This window comes from Mytilus edulis, chromosome 8, assembly GCF_963676685.1.
Source record: "Mytilus edulis chromosome 8, xbMytEdul2.2, whole genome shotgun sequence".
Taxonomy (NCBI): domain Eukaryota; kingdom Metazoa; phylum Mollusca; class Bivalvia; order Mytilida; family Mytilidae; genus Mytilus; species Mytilus edulis.
The window spans coordinates 17,189,554-17,208,977 of record NC_092351.1 but is presented as its reverse complement, the minus strand read 5'-3'; the positions used below and the strand labels follow the sequence as shown (position 1 = coordinate 17,208,977).

Below are 19,424 nucleotides of genomic sequence, written 5' to 3'. Positions count from 1 at the left end.
TGGAATATGGATTTTCAATAAGAGGTTCACGAAATGATTAAACTTCTTCAAATTATTAACACAGATTGAATAATTTTGTATTTTATTCACAGCATTTATTTTTAAATTTCCTGCCTTTTTTGCTATATCATTGACAAAATTATTAAGTCATGTGTCAGATTTCCGTATGTTCAAGGCCTACAACGATTCCAGTTTATAATCTAATTTATAGTCTTATATTTTCAAAGGTTCTTAAGTATAATATATTGTCTGTAGAGTTGTATTTCATTTTTTTCTCCACAGCAGTTTTAATTAATTTTGATAAATTGGAATGAAATTTGAATCTGCGCAATTATCAACCATTTACATGTATATTTAGGTTGTTTAAACTTTAATTCAAAATAAAGTGTTCACATGAACACCGTAAAAGCAGACAAATGACAAAGTTTTCATAACTACACAATGTAATAAAAGGTAAAATTCAAGATCTAACCTTGTCGTATACAAGGACACGTATAGATGAAAAGTTGAATATGAAAAAGAGACAACCAATGACCTCTTATAAGTAAATACATCTTGCAAAAAGTAATAGAATCAAAAGAAGTAGCTTGGTTTTGTTTTAAGATAATACATATAAGAACGCGATGAAAAGTCCAAAGAGGCAACCAATGATCTGCAACAAGTCAAAACATGAAATGAAAAGAGAAAATATTAAAAAAGATTGCGGTCCCTTTATCAAAAGTGCATATAGGCCTTTATTTCAGAGTTATTTATTAATAGTTAATTAATACACGACAAAATTTATACTTACACTATACCATCATTGTACACCAATGTTACAGAAATTGAATTAAACCCTTCAATAGTGTAGCAAAACAGTTTTTTAAGTATCCAAAATAGATAAATTAGTTTTGCTACACTATTGAAGGGTTTAATTCAGTTTCTGTTATTTTAATAAATTGATTGGAAATGTAGCATATTATTTATTTGGTTTGCTTTTATGTTAAAGATTGTTTTGTGATAAGGATGATTATTTCCAATATTTTACATTCAATTAAGAAAATTTGATGAATAGATATTCTCGTGAATTACAGTGCGCTTGTATTTCTCCTTAAAATCTATACATTTCATCAGTTGTAGTTTCATGTTACAGGATGATCCTGTCTTGAATTTGGAGATGTTCTGCTATTCTTCTATGCTGACTGTGTTAGATATGATGAGTACATAGTCATTTATTATAGTGAAAGTATGTATAACGTTTAATACACATGTACATTGATAATCTTAAATTTAAATCGATATTGCAATAACGTTTACATAAGTAATAAGCAATATAAAATATTGTATTTTGTTTATCATATAATTTTGCATCTGGCGCAAATACAAATGTTAATCCTGGTATCTATGATGAGTTTATTGTTAATATTTGTTTAATTAAGATATACAAGTTTAAGCTGCCCCACTTTTTGTTGATCATAATGCTGTTGAAAAAGATCATTAAAAGGTTCATTCCACATAAGAACAGATGCATAGATTTCTGTCTATTTTCCGCCTACCGCACTCAGGTTGCTACTTATTATGTGCCTAGTATCATTTGGTTTGTAGTTGTTGTTTTACCTATTTTGAATATTTTTTCTTGGTTATAAATTTGCCATTTTGTTTTAATGTATTTTGTTCTTGTATCCCTACACAGCTTCATCCTTGCTGTGTTGATTAAAGGAATGACGATAGCAACACTATATATGTTTTATATTTTTATTCTAAAAAAAAGTCATAACATCGGCCCAGAGAAACAAATACCACAATTAAGTAAATGCAGAATATACAATTACAACCAAAAAAACATAAGCTTCTGCAACTTTTCATTTCACAATTCTCAACGTTTACTAGTAATGAATTATTGTGAGGGGCACGGTTAATTTTCATTGGATGTATTTCATTCAACGGCCGTTTTTTTAAAAATCTTCCTATCTGTCCTTATTTTGAATGTATGACAGTTTCATAACATTTTGAACAGCAAGGCTGAAAATTGCAATTTTGACAGATTTTGAAAAATTGTAGTAGCATTTACATATTTTAACAACAACAAAAACAATATAAAGGTTGGTATTACATTAGAGCTAAACTGGACATTAAAGTATCCATTTCATCACAACAGTATGACATGATACAGTTTTAAGATATCTTTGAAACACAATTGCAGCATGATGGATATAAATAACATATAATAAGGATACATAATCATTAACGAGATGACATACCTTTCTAAGCGGATGGTACATAAAATGCTATTCTTAAAATTTCTAGATTGTTTTAGTTGTTTATTAACAATGAAATACTGTGGATTCATTAATATTCGTTGGATACCAATTTTCGTGGATTTCGTGAGTACAGGAGAACCACGATATTAAGTATTCAACGAATTACATATTTTCTAATAGCGTGAATGCAGACTTTGCCGAAACCACAAAATTAGACATCAATTAAGTTATACTCAATCCACGGAAATGACTACCCACGAAACCACAATATAAGATAGTTTAAATGCATTTTGATGATAAATAAGTAAAACAAAAAGTCAAAACTCAAAGTATTCATGTACAAGAAAAAAATATCACTGCTGTTCTATATCAATAATAATAATAATATAGGCGCCTCATTGTTATTCACTCTAGCTTCAAAGTTAGTTTCTCGTCCTATATACTTGTACCATCGCACACAGCAGGCCATGCATACACTTGCATTTTATTAAGTTAGATGTGTCTTATTGTATTTGTCTGAGTCATTGCAAAATGGTTTAACACAGATAATGCAAACGACTTTTTACATCTTAGAGATGTTCAATTAACATCAAAAGAAAATTAATGAAGCATGTCATTTAAATCTGAAGACTAGCTTAGTTTAATAAAAATTGGCTCTTATTGCAGATGACTCGTATTCAAAATTTCTTTATGAAAGATTTACCATTAACAGAAACGTCTGTTCGTCCAACTGTTGTACTTAAAGTTCTAGACATACTTTCCTTTTCTTCATACATACTCGATGATTTCACACACATCACTCTTCTCTTCACGTCCTGGCGAATTTCATTTGACATAGCTAGCATTATAATGAAATCACTAGCACTGTTCAAGACTCTTAATAAATTACCGCCATGGAGCAGAAGCTGTGTGGAGTACGATCTGACACTCATTCCTAGTTCAGGGAACATTTTTGCAATGATAGTTGTAACTGAGTTAGGCAGAAAAGCAAGGATATTAGTGAAACACAGTGCCAGAAATATTCTACATAACCTGATTTGTAGGTTTTTAATAGACTTCAGATGATCGATGTTGTTCATGTTCATTGCAAGAAGGTTTTTCCTGTTTTGGTGAATGCCATGAACAATGAGTACGTTCATGACACAGAAAAAGATAATTTGGACTGGTCCTGCAAAAAAATGAAGAAATAGGACGATGCTGTCATGTTTTGACTTATCTTCAAAGTAAAGACTGGTATACACTCGTTTATACGACGTTTCATTGGTTGTACTGTCCGTCACACCACCTATTTCTGTGAACAGCGGGATTTGGATATTTGTACAGACGCTTATTACAAATGATAAAAACAAAAATATATGAGGTTTCGTGACTGTTAGTGATGATTTCAGTTTCAGAGGATATTTTATTGCAATTAGACGTTCTGCAGACAGTACACAGAGAGTGTTAAAAGCAGTTCCTTTCAATATGTATGTTATGAAATTTTTATTCCAGAAGTATACGTTGGCTGCTGTTCTCATAATTGAATCGACCTTTGTCATGTAAAGTAATGTTGCAAACGGTAGAAACAAATCAGATACAAGACTAAGCGTATCAGCCAAAAGCAAAGCAAACATGTAGATGAACGAGGAATTAGTACCGCGCCGTTTGTACAAATATGTAGCAACTAAAGTGTTTCCAATAATACCTATAGTACAAACCACAGGTAAAACATACATGTCTTGTGCAAATTCTAGAGTCTCATATATTCCTTTTAGACTGCTGACCTCAGTTTCTTCGTATCCTGAATGAGATGTTGTTATCGTGTCGTTGCCAGACAACAGATTGTTACCTGTACTAGTACTGTTCTCTGCTGCGATAGGTACCGGTGTGTGCCCAAGATCCTGCATGTTTTGTGTATTTTTAGAAACTGTTTGTGTGGTGCCTTCAGAGGAATACAAAATCAATACAAAGTATGCGTATCGTAATATTAGACGTGGAACTAGTCGATGCATCTGAAATTACAAAAAGTAAATAATGAAAAAAATGTCTTGAATTATTTCCAACCTTCTATAGATGTTGCTTATTTTTCAACGCTAGATTTTTTTTGTTTCATAGTAATAAATGAATCATAAAAAGTGATACAAAAGATACCAAATGAATGTTCAAATGTCGAAAAAAAAAATAAGAATGCCATAAAAATATCAAAATAACCAAAACAAACAACAGTATACAAAACACAACATATGTTGAAAATGAGTTTTGTTTGTCTCATCTTTGCCATCGATAGATATTTTCACTAGTGGTATTACTAGAAACAGAGTTTACCTTATAATATGAAAAGTATCATTGGCAACATCTGAAAAGTATTCAATTAAGATTTGTTTAATACTTCTAACATAGAACTTGTAAACTTTTCCGTTGTTTTATTGGATTTCCTACCCAGAGTTATTACAACGAAGGGGCGTCAGTATCTCCAAACGTGGATGTCTATTTGTAGTTTTTGTTTTTGGATTGATGTGTTATTGATTAGTTTATTCGTATATTAAAAGCAACATATAAACAGTTAGTCTAAGTCGTCGTGTGCATTTACGACAAAATTTTCAAAGCAAGGCCGCAACACAATTAACGACAGACCGTAACGTTCATTTCACCTGTCTTTGTTTTAACCATATGTGATATATATCTATCAATCCTTTGCATAGAACGAAACATCCACATTGATATTTTAATTTATTTCTCGTTCACACGGACATTAAATTCGAATTGAATTCGAATGCGAATCGAATTCGCTTATCGCGTTCGCACACTCTTCTTTTTAATTCGAATTGATTCGAATTGGCTAATTCGAATTATCCAATTCGCATTAGAAATACGCTTTTGTTAATACGAATTAAAAGTTAACGTCGTTTTGACAGTAAAACAAATTTGACGCGCATTGTAATTCAAATTAGAATCGACGTTAGGACGTAAAACGTTTCGAATGCGAATTAAACTAATTCGAATTAGTTAATGCGAATCGAATTCGAATTACGTGTGAACTCAGCATTAAACTTAAAAGTTCTACTTATTATACACCTTATCGCTATTTGTCCGCCATTGCTGGATATCACACAGGTTCCCGTAAAATGTTGACGTCATAAAACAAAATATCTGACGCCACAATGGAAAAGTGATTGTTGTTGACGTCAAAAGTTCAAGCGGCCGGGTCAGCCGGAATTAGCGATAAAGTGTATTGACATCTGAATAAATCTAAGGCGTTCTGATTTTTGCTATATATGTAGTCAACCTTTACTTCTAAGCACAAAATACAATTCATTCCTAGAAATTAATTAACGTTAATAACATTACACTTATTGCTGAAGGTGCCATATGATATAAAGTTAACTGTATTTCATGCGTTGTGTTTAACCGTTTTCAATTGAGGGCATATAGTTTTTCTCTGAATTTCATATTGATTTATAATGGCTAATTGTTTTATATTTTGATCAAAAATAATTTCCAACCTACTCTTAATATTTTCATCTGAAGAATCATTGATAATAAAAACACTTATGTGTATGCCATAAGAAGAAGTATCTGTTACATATGATAAATACATTACATTTCATAATCAGCAATTAATGTGACAAAAGTTAGTATCTTTCTAATATAAGATAATTAACTTCATGTAAACAATTTAACAAACATGAACGGTATCCCAAGATGCAGTTATGTTGTGATTAAATCTCACCAACACAAAGTTATAATTTTTATAAATAAAACGAAATTTCCCAAATGGTTGAGAACGTACGTCTAATGAAATATCAATAATAAGAGTCTTTTGTTCTTTGTATATAATCAGAAAATCTCTTACATAAATGCATACAAGTATAAATTCCACGAATACGTATTTACTGTTAAACATTTCGTAGAACAAACTCACTATTTGTTTTATATGCTTTGCTGATCACTTTTCCATGTTTATATACGTCTTTTCAGCTGCATAACTAGTGACAATCAAAACGATATCACCTACGCCAACCCATCGAATTATGACAACATTGCTGTTAGATAATAAATACAATAACAAAAATACTGATAGCAAGGAGAATTAACACACGTAAAGCCTCTATATAACGAAAAAGTCAACAGCTCAAACATATCTAATAAATTGAAAACAACAGTCATATTACTGACTTGGTACGGGCATTTCCATATGTAAACAAATGGTGGCTCAGACTTGGTAAGATAACTAGCAAAACCTCTCACTTGTTTGATTATCGCATTGAATTTCGTTATATTGACAACAAAGTGTGAGCAAAACCAACAGATGCGAACACATCAATGTATCAAGGAGTACTGCATTAATTAGAATTAAAAGCTTACCTTACAATATATTGCTGTAATTCGCAAGCTTTTCCCTTTATCACAGAATACTGCTTTGTTGATATCTTTTTCCAATGGAGCAAATTATTTCACTTATATAGACGTATTACATTAATCACACACAAAGGCTGCCTTTACGGCTTCTTATATCTTACTGTTAGTTTCGAACACTTTCACCTATCAAAGATTACTATATTATAGGTCAAAAATACACCTTATCGCTATTTGTCCGCCAATGCTGGAAAGCACACAGGTTCCCGTGAAATTTTGACGTCATAAAACAAAATATCTGACGCCACAATGGAAAAGTGATTGTTGTTGACGTCAAAAGTTCAAGCGGCCGGGTCAGCCGGGATTAGCGATAAGGTGCATCAAAGGCTGTGAAAAACTACCTTACGACACAACGACCAAAACGTATCAGATGATTAACAATCTAGGAGCTCATTATTTGCGTTTCGTGTAGTGAATTTTAGTCCGGAATAATTACACCATTTCCTTTTGTTTCCTTAACAAAAATCGTTTAAAACCAGTTATATCTAGGGATTTGTCACATCCCGTAGGCTCGGCTTGAACATTTTATCAATTTTTAACTATATAGATTGAATAAATGTAGTGAATATCCTTTCTTTTTAGATAGTTTACAAGTTAAATTATTTCCATTCATATGCATAACTCAAAATAGATACTTTCTTTTCTATACATCTAATTATATATTGAGTAGATTTCAGGTAAATTGCTTGTTATCACACTTACCGTATTCAAAACATACCAAAAAATAAACATGTATTGAACAATTTTGCAAAATCCTGTTACTATATTACTACAACAACGGATGATGTTCTGTATTAAATATATTAGTTTTAAAGTGTTTATTTTATGTGAGGAAACGTCGCTATGAGCTACATGTGTACCAAAGTAAATATATGTACATTATTCATACAACATGGGCTTTAAGAAATAGAAGCAAATATTTTCTTCATTAAACAAATGCATAAAATAGTTTCCATAAAATATTTCATTTGTTGAATTTTTAACAATGCTATATTAGAATGAAGGATGTCGTTGAAAATGAAGCTTAAAATCATCTTACAATATATGAACTTGAGTTTGTAGAGAGAACAAAGAAATTAAGTTTGATGTTTGTTAGGTGCAGCATATAGTCAATATGTCTTTTTATCTACCTACGTACTTGAAGGGTATCGCTAGTTATTATTAATCAATCAATACAATGAACGGGCATCAACAGAATGAATGAAAAACATGTAAGAAAAGTGTGTTTTCTTTATCTAAAATAACTAGTAAGAATCAGTTTAATTAAAATTAAAACTTCGCACTAGCTCATTTTGTATGCTTGTCACTTCCCACGTGATTGTTATTTAGATTGGTAAAAAAATGATGGTTTAACACGGAAGCATAACTTGTATGAACGAATAACAATTCGCAAGACATCAATTTCATAATCATTTGATACTGCTAAAATGTTCTCATAAATATTCCTTATCAAGGTTTAGAACGTCGGAGGACGTCATTATGACTGGATGGCATGTCTTCACAAAGAGTAAAGTCTTACAGTGAATCCGCAATGCATAGGTCATACAACTTTATGCGTATTTACTTCGTTTATCTTTCTTTGTCATCAAGATTAAATGATCTAGTTTTGACCATATTTTTATTTTAAAGATAACTGTTCTAAACTATGAGTTATGAGGGGATTTATTGTAGATACGCTTGTTCATTGCGAGATGATTTTAGTATAAAAAAAAACTACTTTTTTTCAATTATTTCTTTTAGACCTTGTTTTTCTTGGTGTCTCGTTGTGGTATTCTTTGTGTCAGCTATTATCCACATTGGGGAAGTAATAATTTATTTTTGCTGTAGTAACAGTTTCATCTAAATGATTTTAAAATCTACATTGTGTATACGTTAAGGTAGCTAGGGTATCTTCCTCTATCATGAATTTTAAAATACCAGAAAATAATCGGTCTAGATGTAATAAAAAGTGCAAATTTCGAGAGAAGTAGGTAGTTCATGTGTAAAAAAAAAAAACACATTTTGATATAGAAAATAACATGTTTAATATATTATGACTGTATTTTACATAAACACAGAATAGTTTTGTTTGGTTCAATTTTTTCCAAATTTGCCACGTAAGAGGAGACAACTCAAATATAAGGGCAGATAATTCCGATAAAGTTACTGTTACAATAGAATGTGTTAGGAATTTATCTATTTTATTATGAAGCAAGAAAACGAGTCCGTGACCATATTATTTTTCAATTTCTTATATGAAAGATTATTAGAGCTATCTTCTCATATTTTATCTCACAATTCTATGATGCAGTTTTCTTTTTAAGGCTGAAAATTGAATTTTCCATGCATAATCTATACAATTTTTGTCAATTTTGCACAACCTGTAGCGCGAAAAGAAGCCCCGTGACCCATTTTTTTTATTATTTTTTTGAAAAAAGCATGATATAAACTACATTATGATATTATTATAACAATTTAGTCACCCATCGACCTTAAAGACAGTAAATAATAAGACTAAGTAAAATAAAACAACAACATTTAAATAAAGTTGTGTCATACATATTTATGAATATAACTAATCTCAAATTCCATATAAATGCAGTCCAAGACAGTGATTGACTGAGATGTTTGAGTTATCAAAGGAAACAGGATTATAATTTAGTACGCCAGACGCGCGTTTCGTCTACAAAGGACTCATCAGTGACGCTCATATCATATCTATTTCTTAATATAGATGAAAGAGACTACATAAATAAGGCCGTTAGTTTTCTCATTTGAATTGTTTTACATTGTCATTTCTGGGTCTTTTATAGCTGACTATGCGGTATGGGCTCTGCTCATTGTTGAAGGCCGTACGGTGACCTATAAATGTTAATTTGTGTGTAATTTTGGTCTCTTGTGGAAGGTTGTCTCATTTGCAATCATACCACATCTCCTTTTTTATATATACATTGGTTTGTAATTAATAGGTGAAATGATACATATACATTACTCATTTTATTTTAAGAAACGAAATTCGAATAATATCTTGGCCCAGCACTGTGGACTTTCAATTTTGTCAATATCACCACCGATGATTTCAAGTCTTCAATTGCAATTCAAGTCGTTTATACAAAACTACGCTATTTTTTTCTGCTTTACAAACATTGTATTGTATTGAAATTTGTAGAACCATCGTCAGGGAAATATATAATATAATAATAAGTTATTCCAAACTATATTAAAAACGATAAGATACCCTCAAACAGTGCCCTTAAAAACTAAAACTTTCAAAGCTGCAAATTCGTATCAAACACGGTAGATACATCATGCGTTCTGGGAGGTTAATGTTAATTAAAGACCTACTATATTGGACGGAAATTACCAGAGCGAGATACTAGATAAACTGTCTTCATTAACAAAAGACGAAGACAATTAATGCCCATAAAACATTCAAGTATAGACCCAAAAAAAAACAAATAAATAAAAATATTAATTACAGAACAATATTTTTAAAGCGCATCTTTAGATAGCAATTTGTTACATAGATGTTGTGTCAGTGTTTACAGATAAATAAATAAAGCTTACCTTAGTTATATCTGGTGTCATTAAAACCCAATGCTTGATTTTATTCCTCAACGATCTTTAAAGATTAAATATTGACGTTAACACGCAAAGGGAGAAATTTTTCTCCTCTAAAATTGTTTTTATAATTAGTGCAATTTCTGATGTATCTAATTGATAACGTCATTAGATGAAACCGTTGCAATTAATAACTTTTTAAAATGCATGTTAAATGCTATTTACCTCTTATACTTGTTATGCACGTTATTTGCGCTTAACTTTTCCCGTTTGAAGGCTATGTATGGTATGCTATAAATTTATATAAATTGCGGAACTCGGAACATATCAAATAGAAGCGTTTTAAATCTTTTAACAATTTTCGGAAATCACTCGATATGATACACTGCAATGAAAAACCATTAACACCTTGTGTTATGTCGAACACTAATGATGTATGTACAAGTTAAAAGTGATTGACAGTTTGCTTCAGCAAATGATTTCATTTTATTTTCTAAATGTAAAAATAGAAGATGTGGTATGATTGCCAATGAGACAACTCTCCACAATAAACCAAAATGACACAGAAATTAACAACTATAGGTCACTGTATGGAATGGTATATTTCTTAATATTCCTATCATATCAAAATCAAACAGGAACGCAGTTTAAGTGAAAGAGGAGAACATTATCACTGATCCGAATGACCATCACGCAAAGCCGGTAAAGACTCGAGAGACTCGGCTTTGTAAATATCTCTGCTCTGGATTCTACCTCTTTGAAATTCACCCACATATTTGCTTGTTTTATAACTATTCCTTTGTTTACTAAACAATCAAAACATATTTTATATGAAACAAAAATGATACACTATTTGTGAATAATTTAACATTAGAATTGAAAGGAGCAACACATACAAATCATTTAAATATGAATACATGAATTCATTTTTACAGATGATATATATTTTAACAATGGTAATTTTTTTTCAATAATCAACCTTTCTTTCTAAAATTAAAAAGTATGTCAAAGAAAATTGTTAATTTATATTTCCTGAAAATTATTCTATTTTTTTGTTTTATTATGTCCTTTCTCTGATCATATTTTTTACCTCCTGGCATTAAAACAATAGGTAGAATAAAGACAATTTATGAACTTATATTTATTAAACACTACTTTATATACCTATTGTTAATTTTATTATGTCCTTGATTACTTCCTGGTTTGATGGATCAATAAGATTTTATCATTAGAAGGTTGATCAAGATTCTATACAAAACTGTATTAACTGTTGCTTTAGTTGTCAAAAACTTTAATGATATATTGTAATAGCAATAGACAAAAGCTTGCAAAATATTCAATAAAGTCTCTTGTTATCTGATTATGATCAATTGCCTTGCTTTCAACCTACTTGATCTAGATGTATGACTTTTGTCAATTACCAAACAATAGTGACTGAATTATTTACTAGAAAAGAGGTGTAATGGCGAAGTAAATAACACGTATTGTCTTAAACTCTCTTTAAAAACTTATGTTAACGACATATTATCTAAACACGCAAAATTAAATTTTAGAAAAAAATTATCTCCAATCTACATTCTGTACACACTATTCTATAGAATGTACGAATCTCTTAGGAGAAAGATGAGAATATACATCCTTTCAAGTTATAAAAATGTCTTCTGAACATAATAAGACTACTCCAACTCGGAAGAAACACTATATCTGCAAACAATACTTCAATTTAAAGCTTTTTAATAACTTTAAATTCTAAGTTGTATAATGATATCCTCTTTCATTACTGAAAAATATTAATTTACAAAAATTGGAACTTTGTATGGCCTACTTTAAGTCTTGTTATCAATAAAGTTGAGTGTGTGTTTTTGTTTGGATATGTTGAAAGGAAAACAGGAAACAGTAACAATATTGGTTTTAATTTCAAGTCCATAAAACTTCATTCCTAACCAATATGTACAAAAATAAGTATAAACACTAATAACGTAATATGCTATTCAAGTCATTCTAGCTACAAGCAATACATTTTGCATGTAACACGTTAAATAAAGGCAACAGTAGTATACCGCTGTTCAAAACTCATAAATCCATGGACAAAAAACAAAATCGGGGTAACAAATTAAAACCGAGGGAAACGCATTAAATATAAGAGGAGAACAACGACATAACACTAAAATGTAACACACATACGCCCAGATACAAAAATTTGAAAGCCAAAACGAGTACAAAGTTGAACAGCATCGAGGACCAAAAGATCACAAAGGTTGTGCCAAAAACGGCAAAGATTTTCTGTTAGTTACCAGAAAATCCCTATAATATAGAATAATTTATACTTTTGAAAACAGTAAATTTTATAAAATGAATATTCAAAAGATGTACATGATAAAACTGAAGTATTAACTAATTACAGGAAACAACTGAAATACATTTACATAACCAGACATTTGAAACACAAAAGTAGACACATCCGAACAAGTTTAAACCTCTACGCCAAGTGACGTCCTATTTGAAACTGAAAAATGACGAAAAAATGACGTCATTTGAATTTGTAAAACAGATCATCAAAAAATGAAAAAATGACGTCACATAAGAATGAATAAGATGGAATTAGGATTGATTCTTACAGTTAACATTTACTGATAGTCCGGGAATACATTTGTTCGACATGATACGATTGTAAACCATTATGGATTTTTATGAAACTTGGAACTTCTCCAAGACCAAGAAATAGTATCTAAAGACAAAGTTTATATTTTGTTTTATTAATCTGTATTTAACTGATAGATGGACTAACTTTTTAAGTCAACATTCCCCTTTTACACTATCAGAAGCAATTGTAGACGCGACACATGGTTTCATGGAACCACTTACGAATTTAATTCTTTTGACAGGCTCATACACATGTGACATTCAAGCTAGTTTCCAATCTGTCAACAGTCATGCAGGTGAATGATAAAACGTGCAATAAAAAATAGTACAGAGGAAAACATAATAACGACATGAAAGATCATGGTAAAAAACACACCAACAAGAAGAATCAAAATAACAAGAGAAAAGCATGTCTCAAAGAATGCTCCAAGTTGCTGCAATACGCTATAACTTATTGATACAAATTCATGGTGTATTACATAGTTGTTGTTTCCACAAGTTAACCATGGTCCCTTTCTTCCTCTCTAATTAATAAGAATATCGAACTTTTTTCTCTCAATCTGGCTGTATTTTTTTATATTTGACTATAACATATATTTGAAAAACAAAAACAAGAAATTTAACATAATAGATGATAAAATTAACTTGTGTTTTTCTTTTACGTTTTAATGTTTATTTGTAATGTTTATTGCAGTTAGTAATGTCTCCCCTTTTTCTCGATTTGTTCAAGTGATGTTGAACTTTTATATACCTCCATAAAACGTGCAGCTGTAATTTTTCTCAGTTCTTTGTCATACATCTTTTTCTAGATTTCACATAAAACTTCTTTCCTAGATATAATAATTGCTGGTTTCTGTCATAAACTGTACATAATCAATACGGTGCAACTTGAATAAAAACATGGATCTAGGATGGAAGCTATTATACGAATTCGATACTTTTCAAAATTCATTGTTCTTTCAAACACGTTTGACGGTGTTGACTTCTCATCAGAACAAACACTTCCCAACGATACCAGTGCCTATAATGTAATTGCAATCACAATATGCCATTATTTCAATCAAATTCACTAGCTAATTATTTTTCACGTATTGCAATCACTACATATAATGCAAGTTTGTAAAAAGTTTCATTTTTCCGCAATTAAAGGGGCATAAGCCTTCAAGTTAACGATCATCGATCTGACTTAAAATTTAATTTATAACAAACTTCATAGTAACAAAATCATAAAAAAAACAATTCATAACTTATTGTAATGTATCATCATTTCGTTCGTGCGTGTTTCAGAATAGACACCATTTAATTAACCATACAGCTGGCGTTTATTTACTTTCAATAGGCAATAACACAATCTAAACACATATATGAATATAATTAATAACCAATTGTTCAGAGAACAATTGAAGGTCTTTTCACATCACTGTTATAAATTATTGATGAGTAGCTTTTTTCGGTTTAGTCAAAGTTACTTTTGGCGTTAATGCATAGGTTTCCTCATACTGATTCAATAAATAAATGTTTCTATATATTTTTGCATAAAATGAGGGAGATAATTGTCACTTTTGGTCACACACGAAAGCTTTATTACACTGATTCCAAAAAAATATATGGTTTCAATTAGAAATCACATGCAAACAATCTAGGCGACATCTTTCAAAAACACAAAACAAATTTTGAGGAAGAAGAAATGATTATCATAACAAATACTATAGGTCTTACCACGGCCTTAAGACCTATTTAGACAGACAAGCACATAGACATTCTTGTTTGGTCTGTGTGATTGCATTGTGATTGAAGACTGTTATGCAAATTGTTGTTATACATGTATGGCAATAACATTAGAAGACCGAATATTTTAACTGAAAGGTACATTCTAGTTTCGATTTCGGTTTGTTTGTTTTTATTTCTTTTGATATGCGTACACAATTAGCACATGCGTTATCATTCTCCAGCTGTGGGACAAATAAAACATTGCATGATTATCCCTTTGAAATCTTTCTCCTTTCATTTAGTAACCCAAATCATTGCTGCACAGTATATTTATTTATTGATGTTTCTTTTAAACAATCAACGCTTTATAATCAGCTTTAATGATAAAGAGACTAAATTATATTGAAATGTTTACCTTGTTCGCTTCATCTGATCAAACTTAAGTCGGCCAATTGACTGATTTCTGTACACAAATGGGATTTTAAACTTATATTTAACTTTTGCAATTATAGGTAGCTGTCACTTGGGACCTTACTAACTTGGAAATTTGAAATGTGCGAGTGTAATTAAACACATCGACAAAACCTCTAGGCTAGCAATAGTTTGATATTAAAAGTTTATTATGATAAATACAGTGAAGTAACTATTTACATTTATTCTATACGGACGAAAAGAATTTTTTCCGGATTGGTTTTTATCTTTGCAATTATGACGTTTTTGTTCCGTGATAATTTTCACAGAATAACACAATCCACATTTTAAAAAAAATATTACTTTCCGACGGAAATCCGGTTATTGATTTTGGATATGTACTTCTGGTGGGCGGGAGTACTATTGTGTTCTTACTCTTTTTGTACCTTAACTGACGAACCGTTTGACCAAAACCTTTCAATTTTGTAATATGTTGTAACTTCGATATTTAGATATTTGACTCTTACGTCACGGTACCAAAATTTCACCGAGTACCTAAATTGCACCTTTATTAGTACAAGATTTACCAGAGGCTTAACTATTTATATTTTTAAGACTTGATACTATGCACGTCTTTCAACATAGGTAAAACTATTTAGATATTCACAAAACGTTAACAATACTTATCAACAGATGCAGTGTTGACTGAAAAAACAAAATGTTCGGAAACGTCGCCATGCGACGTCATCAAAACGTCATCTTTTTAAATTAGCAAATAAAATATGCTACAAGTTTCTAATTGTTAAAAAATGAAGACTAAACATGGACTACTATCCAATTGTCTAAAATATTTGAAGAAATTAAACAAAATCTCTGTCATTAGACATTTGACGATGCGAATTTAAGCATGGATGCAATTTGGGTACTCCTCATTACAGAATCAGTGATGGTTTAGAGGTACGTTCAGACCAATTTTTCTCTGATTCCATATGGATTTCAAATAAAATTGGTGAAACCATATGATAAATAATGATACATCTGCAAAATAAACGCACAATGAAAACTTTTGTCTAAACCATAGATAAACGTAGATTAACTAACTGTCAAAATAGGTGCAATTTGGGTACCCTCACGGTTGCCGTCCAGAAGTTATGGTCCTGGATTGATTGAGAAATGGCATTACAAGTCGGTTCTGAGTAACGAGTTTTAAACTGTTTAACTAATGACTTTCGAATCTTAATATGATGTTAGAGACAATAACAATGAAAACCAAGGAGTAAACAAAGACTCACAAAACCAAAGGACATTTACATCAACAGTTATAAATAATAATTAAGAAACAACACGAACTCTACAAAAATCCGTGAGTGGAATCAGGTGCTCCGGAAGGGTAAGCATTTCCTGCACCGTATACGGCACCTGTCGTGTTATTTTTTTGTTCAGTTCGGTAATGATGGAAGGTTGTTATGACTGAGGAAGAATATCAGATATGATTTCTGACACACTTTTGTCATAATGGCCAATCAGCTTATGATGGCGACCGTAAAATTTCTTGAGTGATGACCTTAATTTTATTGATTCATAGCCCTGTCTTAGCAACTTTTGAGAAAGCTATGTAAGTGATAAAATTATTACAGTCAATTTTAATATTGACATATTCAAGTGGAAAACAACTGTTTTAAAAGAGCATATCAATAGAAAAGTTTGCTTTTATATTGACAGCCTCATTATTTCGGATTGTTGGGGTTTTATCTATATGTTCAAGTCGAGGTTCAGAAACTTATGTTTGCTGTCTTCGATTCAAACATTATGATTGAATATCTCCAACATTATCGTTTTTTCATGTTTGTGTTGGTACCTGAATTAACAACCGTAGACATAGTGAAAGGAGTCGAACCAGGAACCCCAACTCACGGTCCTGTAAAGGGTGTTCTTATTTAAACTTCAATCATCCAATAAAATATAATGGATATGCGTTTTTGAATGTATGATATTCAAAAGAATAAAACGAACATTGTATATTTTCAATATATTTATAAATATGTTAGTTTGAAAATTCTCTGATTTATTTTCGTTCTATTTTTTAGAAGTTTGTAAATATTTCCGCTTTTTTTATGATTTTATATGTGGCGTCACCCTTCAATCATAGACTGTTTTTATTGAAAAGTAAAGAATACGGTAAGTAAAGAATATTTCCGCAAAAGACATTTGTGGGCGAAGGGTGGTGCCACTAAAAAAAAATACAGAAAACTGTCATAATATTTTACAAAATTCTGAAAACATTTTTTTGAAGTACTCGTTCAAAATGACGTTACAATTACGTCACTAATGATGCTATTGGGGGAAAATATGTTTTAACTGAAACAACAGGACCTTTTAACATGTGTTTTAATTAAGTTTTCTCTACATTATCACAGAGAAAAAAAAGTTTTTTCGGGCCATCATTATAAGCATTTGTTGTTCTATTTATGCACTAGTAAATACATTTTATTTTAAACGATCAATTTGATCATAGCAATCGTAAAAGTCTGAACAATACATTATCAAGTCATATTCAGTCTTACAGTAATTTATTGTTCATTATTTTGAAAAATGCATTTACTAGTGATGGCCTTCATTACATATCATTTAAGAACACAGATTCCCTATGTGCGCTAACACATGTGACGGAGAGAGACTAGTCTTATTAATAATTGTGTTAAACTTAACGTTTGAAATCGAATGCATTTAAATTTGAAAACATAAAACACCCTACGGTTCTTAACTGTTTGAATAAATAATAAAACATTTGTTTTGAACCTGCTTTGGTCGTTATACATTTTCTTAAAATCTTTTACTCGTAAGTAGCTTGAAAAGTAGACAAAATTATGTAGGTTTTTTTTTTATCATATTCCCTAAAAGAGGGGCGAAAGATACCAGAGGGACAGTCAAACCTACTGACAACGCAATGACCAAGAAAAAGGCAAACAGACAAATAATAGTACACACGTCACAACATAGAAAACTTAAGACTAAGCAACACGAACTCCACCATAAAGAGAGGGTGATCCCAGGTGCTCGGGAAGGTCAAGCAGATCCTGATCCACATGTGTCACCCGTCGTACATGGCATTTACAAATTCGGTTTAAAAACTCATTAGGTGATGTTACAATTGAAGAAAAGAGAACGGGAGTACTGCTACGACAAATCAAACAAACATGCGGGCATTTGTTACACGAATATTCCATAAAGGTCAAACAAATCATTGAAGAAATGGATGACTTCAACTTTTCTTTTCCGGAACCCGCGATTCAATGATTCTCAAGTTAATACCAACCCTTTATCAAGGAAATAAAGAGAATTAAACTATTGAATAACGTTACAAATTGGATATATATTAGCGTTATACAATTCCTTATAGAATGTTATTATGTAGAAACACAATGTTTCAATAGGAAAATACATTTTGTAAGATGTTAAAAAACAACCTTAAGTTCGATAGATCAAATCGTTCAACGTTCTATGGATTTCGAGGAAACCATTTTTTTGTGGATGAGGAAAGTGATATTTCCTAGGATACTTACTTTCGTTGTTCAGTCAAAGTCATCATAAAAATTGAAGACCTATAGAAAATGTGTACTTTGTGGAATATTTAAATTCGTGGTTTACCTATACCCATGATATCCACGAAATGTATATCCAACGACCAATAATGAAGCCAAGTAAGTCACCAAACATTGTAGAAGGCAGTACGGTTGCCTATAATTGGTTACATATAGTTATCAAAGGTACCAGGATTTTAATTCAGTACGCCAGACGCATCTACTTTGAACTTTGGTGGATAGTTGCCTCATTGGCAATAAAGTAATATTTCCTTTATTTTATAGTATTTACATTTTTGCTAATCAAAACGTTTGATTGCGGTTCCTAACGTACTCTAAATCATAACCGAGTGGGGCAAATCTGACAGTTATTCATCTTCCGTTACACCTCTCATATGATAATCTATGAAAATTTCGCTTAAAATTGCAATTAATAAAGATTTGATGTACTGATTTAAGCTTCTTAGTAAGCGAATCATCCAACGTTCACTTGAAATAGTTTTACATTAGATGTTTATACTTTTTTTTATTTATTTCTTATTTTTTTAAGAAACAAAAATGGCATTAATTTTGCATTAAAGACTTAAAAACTGAAACAAAAACACTTTAACATTCACTATAGACCTTGTCGACTTGTACCACTATCATTAATGCACATCCAATTTGGGGCTTAAAACTAATGCTGTGGAATAACTAGAACTATCAACTAAGTTTTAAACTAAAATTTATAAACATATTACTACTATTTAGATTTGCTAAACAGTGAGCGTTGTCATTATTCCTTTTAATTGACTGTTTTATATTAACTCTGAAACAATAGAACTAAATTATGTTCCAGTGATCTTTATATTGGGAATCTTCCTATAAAGATTGTTAAAAAAGCTGACAAAAATAGTGTTTCATT

At 30.8% G+C, this 19,424-nt stretch overlaps 1 protein-coding gene across 2 annotated transcripts; it reads right to left on the bottom strand.

The window, feature by feature from the left end:
- Positions 1-1,723: 1,723 nt before the first annotated feature.
- Positions 1,724-10,581, bottom strand: LOC139484962 (bombesin receptor subtype-3-like). 2 transcript variants are annotated; one of them, XM_071269027.1, is made up of 2 exons: positions 10,182-10,581; positions 1,724-4,231 (listed from the first exon to the last, which is right to left on the bottom strand). In XM_071269027.1, the coding sequence occupies exons 1-2, from the start codon at positions 10,200-10,202 to the stop codon at positions 2,918-2,920; spliced, it is 1,335 nt and encodes a 444-aa protein (XP_071125128.1). In that variant the 5' UTR covers positions 10,203-10,581; the 3' UTR covers positions 1,724-2,917. The 2 variants fall into 2 exon arrangements, 1 of the variants encoding a protein (XP_071125128.1); XR_011655213.1 differs by lacking the exon at positions 10,182-10,581 and adding an exon at positions 6,585-6,723 and having other exon boundaries at positions 4,111-4,231.
- Between the last annotated feature and the right edge of the window lie 8,843 nt (positions 10,582-19,424).